Here is a 5869-nt window from a genome sequence, read left to right as displayed (position 1 = left end):
GTCGTTTGGCATCGAAATATGCGGTTTTCTCTAAGAATTTTGACGATTTCGTGCAGAATTCTGCTGTTTTCTTGCAATTCAGCCGTTGAATCTTGGTAAAAAGTCATGATTTTATAGATTTCGTGCTCTCCTTTGGGAATTCAAGATAGAAAACAACGAAAATCGGCGAGAAATCGTCGTTTTGCATCGAAATATGCGGTTTTCTGTAAGAATTTTGATGATTTCGTGCAGAATTCTGCTGTTTTCTTGCAATTCAGCCGTTGAATCTTGGTAAAAAGTCATGATTTTGTAGACTCCGTGCTCTTCTTTGCGAATTCAAGATAGAAAACAACGAAAATCAGCGAGAAATCGTCGTTTTGCATCGAAATATGCGGTTTTCTCTAAGAATTTTGATGATTTCGTGCAGAATTCTGCTGTTTTCTTGCAATTCAGTAGTTGAATCTTGGTAAAAAGTGATGATTTTGTAGATTTCGTGCTCTTCTTTACGAATTCAAGCCAGAAAACAACGAAAATCGGCGAGAAATCGTCGTTTTGCATCGAAATATGCGGTTTTCTCTAAGAATTTTGATGATTTCGTGCAGAATTCTGCTGTTTTCTTGCAATTCAGCCGTTGAATCTTGGTAAAAAGTCATGATTTTGTAGATTTCGGGCTCTTCTTTGCGAATTCAAGCCAGAAAACAACGAAAATCGGCGAGAAATCGTTGTTTTGCATCGAAATATGCGGTTTTCTGTAAGAATTTTGATGATTTCGTGCAGAATTCTGCTGTTTTCTTGCAATTCAGCCGTAGAATCTTGGTAAAAAGTGATGATTTTGTAGATTTCGTGCTCTTCTTTGCGAATTCAAGCCAGAAAACAACGAAAATCAGCGAGAAATCGTTGTTTTGCATCGAAATATGCGGTTTTCTGTAAGAATTTTGATGATTTCGTGCAGAATTCTGCTGTTTTCTTGCAATTCAGCCGTTGAATCTTGGTAAAAAGTCATGATTTTGTAGATTCCGTGCTCTTCTTTGCGAATTCAAGATAGAAAACAACGAAAATCGGCGAGAAATCGTCGTTTTGCATCGAAATATGCGGTTTTCTCTAAGAAAGACTAGGCAGGAAAACGGTGAAAATAATCTTACAATAAAATATGTCAAAAAAATACCCCAAATAATTACTTTAAAAAACGCGATGTAGGCAAGCCATTTTGTTTATCAGTTCTATATGCTAATGTTTGTTCTCTTTCTTCCAAATTTAATGATTTATCAGCGGAAATTATAAATTCTAAACCGTCAATTGTTGCTATTTCAGAAACATGGTTAAATGCAAACATACCTGATTCCGTTGTTTCACTTAATAATTATGCACTATATAGAAATGATCGTAATAACAGCAGGGGTGGAGGAGTATGTTTATATGTAGACTTGGCAATTCTAAAAAATTTTACCGTTACTGCTCTTGATATAAACACTAATTCATATGAGTCACTTTGGTTAAAATTTTCTAACCAAAAGCTTAGTTTTGTAATTAGCTGCATATATAGGCCTCCAATCACCTCTAATATGTCTAGTTTCGAAAATGACCAAAAGCTAAACACTACCATTGAGAACGCTTTCAATTCTTTACCCAACCTTATAATTATTGGTGACTTTAACTTTCCTGGTATTTCTTGGAACAGAAACCTATATGAAGGATCCAATCTGACTGAAAGCAATTTTATTGAAACACTGAACAACAATGGTATATATCAGTTAATAAACGAACCAACTCGATTTGGAAATTTCAACAATCCTGCTACGCTAGACCTAATACTTTCAAGAGATCCGAATTTAATATCTAACGTGGAAGTGAAAACACCTATCGGCATCTCTGACCATTGCTCCATAAATTTTGAAATACAAGTTATTTTGTACAACACACCAAAAACTGACACGAAACAATACAATAAAATCAATTACTCATTAATTAACAAAGATCTTAGCAAACACGATTGGACTATATTTTACAAGCTTACTTCTGTACATGAGCAGTGGACTTACTTTACAGATACTCTTAACCTTTACGTTCAGAAACACACTAAAACTTATAAAACTAAATCTCTTAAAGATAAACCTTGGATCAGTTATTATCTATTAAAAAAAATTAAACTTAAAAAAAAACTATGGAATAAATTTGTATCTTCACGCAACATTAGGGACTACAATATACATCGGGCTTTTTCGAACCAAGTGCGTGAAGATTTAAAAACTGCAAAACACAACTTTGAGCAGAATCTATTGAAGAACACCAAGGCATTTTACAGTTACGTCCGGAAGCATACGGTCTCACGCGTATCTATTCCAGTATTGCGCAACAATCAAAATGAGCTTTGTAAAGACCACAGAGAAACTGCAGACACTTTAGTAGATTGTTTTTCAGCTGTTTTTAACGCTTCTTCCAATGCAACGCTGCCAGCTTTTTCCTTTTATTCAGCTTCTGGTGCTCTCTCAGAGATAAGCTTTACAAAAGAAGATGTTCTCCAAGAAATTCAGAACTTGTCTGTTGATTCTGCCCCAGGCCCAGACAAAGTATCTCCTAAAGTCATTAAAATATGTGCCGACAACGTTGTGAATCCGCTTCTAAAGATATTCAATACATCTATGGATTCTGGCATACTTCCAGAACAATGGTTACAAGCCATTGTCACTCCAATATATAAGAAAGGAGACAAATGCAATGCAAATAACTATCGACCAGTAAGCCTTACATCAGTGGTGTGTAAAGTGCTAGAAAAAATAGTGGTAAAACGTTTGCTAGAGTTTATGCAAACAAACAACATTATGCCACAAAATCAACACGGTTTCATTCCTGGTCGTTCTGTAGTCTCTAACTTATTATCTTCGTGTAATGAATGGAGTAAAATTCTGGACTTAGGAAAGACTTTGGACATCGTATTTCTAGACTTTAGTAAAGCTTTTGACAGAGTTCCACATAATTTACTTTTACATAAATTGTCTCTTTATGGAATAACTGGCCAGTTATTGAATTGGATCAAAGCATTTTTGTCTAATCGAACTTTTGTTGTAAGAGTACACGATGCTCTATCTAAGGAACATGCAGTGGTTAGCGGTGTGCCCCAAGGCTCAGTTTTAGGTCCTATTTTATTCGTGCTTTACACGTCGGATCTTCTTCAACAGATAAAATGCAAACATACTGCATACGCAGATGACTTAAAGTTTTTTGGTGCCTCTTCTGATAGTAACTCCAACATTCAAGAATCTTTAGATATAGTTCAGAAGTGGTGTGAGATGTGGTTCTTACCGTTAAATTTAGAAAAATGCACTGTCATGTACTTAGGCAAAAACAATTTAAAATTTCCTTATGCCATCAGCAATTTTTTTATAAAAGAAGTTAGATCTCAAAGAGATCTAGGTGTGATAGTTGACAACAAACTAAATTGGACTGAACAATGTAATACCTCAGCAAGAAAAGCGTTCTCGGTTTTATATGTTTTAAAAAATATATTTAGAAATCCCTCACTTGACTTATGCTCTAGACTTTACACAACTTACATTCGTCCACACATGGAGTTCGCAATAGCTGTATGGAGACCTCATTTAGTAAAAGACCGAAATATTCTCGAAAGGGTTCAGCATGCTGTTTCTAGATGGCCCAAGCAGCATAACTTATTGCCTTACAAAACCAGACTGCAACATCTTAATATTTCTGAACTTGCTGAAAGACAAAATAGAATGGATTTGATTCAAATGTTTAGGATTACCCATAATCTTTTTCCCGAAGATAAAACAAATTTTGTTACAATAAACACTGACACAAGACTTAGGGGTCATGAATTTAAAATAAAAAAAGAAAATTTTAAAACATCTGCAAGACAATATTTTCTAACAAATCGGAGTTTTGAGATTTGGAACAGCCTAAGTAATGATATCGTTTGTGCAGCTAACATTTCTCAGTTCAAAAGACGTCTGGATAATTATATGCATAATATCCAACAATAACAATTTTAATTATTATCACAACTCAAAAAAAAAAAAAAAGTGTTGATTGGTACTAGCTCTTAACTTTCCATATATTCTACATATTAATGTAATTAAATCGAACTCTGCATAAAGTGTGTTATAAGATTGCAAAATAGGCTTGCCTCAGCAATCTAATCCAATTTTAATAATAATAATAATAATAATAATTTTGATGATTTCGTGCAGAATTCTGCTGTTTTCTTGCAATTCAGCCGTTGAATCTTGGTAAAAAGTGATGATTTTGTAGATTTCGTGCTCTTCTTTGCGAATTCAAGCCAGAAAACAACGAAAATCGGCAAGAAATCGTCGTTTGGCATCGAAATATGCGGTTTTCTCTAAGAATTTTGACGATTTCGTGCAGAATTCTGCTGTTTTCTTGCAATTCAGCCGTTGAATCTTGGTAAAAAGTCATGATTTTATAGATTTCGTGCTCTCCTTTGGGAATTCAAGATAGAAAACAACGAAAATCGGCGAGAAATCGTCGTTTTGCATCGAAATATGCGGTTTTCTGTAAGAATTTTGATGATTTCGTGCAGAATTCTGCTGTTTTCTTGCAATTCAGCCGTTGAATCTTGGTAAAAAGTCATGATTTTGTAGACTCCGTGCTCTTCTTTGCGAATTCAAGATAGAAAACAACGAAAATCAGCGAGAAATCGTCGTTTTGCATCGAAATATGCGGTTTTCTCTAAGAATTTTGATGATTTCGTGCAGAATTCTGCTGTTTTCTTGCAATTCAGTAGTTGAATCTTGGTAAAAAGTGATGATTTTGTAGATTTCGTGCTCTTCTTTACGAATTCAAGCCAGAAAACAACGAAAATCGGCGAGAAATCGTCGTTTTGCATCGAAATATGCGGTTTTCTCTAAGAATTTTGATGATTTCGTGCAGAATTCTGCTGTCTTCTTGCAATTCAGCCGTTGAATCTTGGTAAAAAGTCATGATTTTGTAGATTTCGGGCTCTTCTTTGCGAATTCAAGCCAGAAAACAACGAAAATCGGCGAGAAATCGTTGTTTTGCATCGAAATATGCGGTTTTCTGTAAGAATTTTGATGATTTCGTGCAGAATTCTGCTGTTTTCTTGCAATTCAGCCGTAGAATCTTGGTAAAAAGTGATGATTTTGTAGATTTCGTGCTCTTCTTTGCGAATTCAAGCCAGAAAACAACGAAAATCAGCGAGAAATCGTTGTTTTGCATCGAAATATGCGGTTTTCTGTAAGAATTTTGATAATTTCGTGCAGAATTCTGCGGTTTTCTTGCAATTCAGCCGTTGAATCTAGGTAAAAAGTCATGATTTTGTAGATTTCGTGCTCTTCTTTGCGAATTCAAGCCAGAATACAACGAAAATCGGCGAGAAATCGTTGTTTTGCATCGAAATATGCGGTTTTCTGTAAGAATTTTGATGATTTCGTGCAGAATTCTGCTGTTTTCTTGCAATTCAGCCGTTGAATCTTGGTAAAAAGTCATGATTTTGTAGATTTCGTGCTCTTCTTTGCAAATTCAAGCCAGAAAACAACGAAAATCGGCGAGAAATTGTCGTTTTGCATCGAAATATGCGGTTTTCTGTAAGAATTTTGATGATTTTGTACAGAATTCTGCTGTTTTCTTGCAATTCAGCGGTTGAATCTTGGTAAAAAGTCATGATTTTGTTGATTTCGTGCTTTTCTTTGCGAATTCGAGATAGAAAACAACGAAAATCAGCGAGAAATCGTTGTTTTGCATCGAAATATGCAGTTTTCTCTAAGAATTTTGATGATTTTGTACAGAATTCTGCTGTTTTCTTGCAATTCAGCCGTTGAATCTTGGTAAAAAGTCATGATTTTGTAGATTTCGTGCTCTTCTTTGCGAATTCAAGATAGAAAACAACGAAAATCAG

At 34.9% G+C, this 5869-nt stretch overlaps 1 protein-coding gene across 1 annotated transcript; it reads left to right on the top strand.

Moving 5' to 3' along the window:
• Positions 1 to 1248: 1248 nt before the first annotated feature.
• Positions 1249 to 2005, top strand: LOC148165935 (uncharacterized; the record flags this gene model as incomplete). Its single annotated transcript, XM_088049590.1, has 3 exons — positions 1249 to 1427; positions 1494 to 1880; positions 1961 to 2005. Coding segments are annotated over 3 exons (611 nt in total), but the record flags the coding sequence as incomplete, so codon positions are not given.
• Between the last annotated feature and the right edge of the window lie 3864 nt (positions 2006 to 5869).

This window comes from Gnatocerus cornutus, unplaced genomic scaffold (assembly GCF_029298725.1).
Source record: "Gnatocerus cornutus isolate USDA-ARS CGAHR unplaced genomic scaffold, icGnaCorn1.1 ctg00000121.1, whole genome shotgun sequence".
In the NCBI taxonomy this organism is placed as follows: domain Eukaryota; kingdom Metazoa; phylum Arthropoda; class Insecta; order Coleoptera; family Tenebrionidae; genus Gnatocerus; species Gnatocerus cornutus.
Note: the sequence above shows the minus strand (reverse complement) of the source record. Positions and strands in the feature narration are given on the sequence as shown.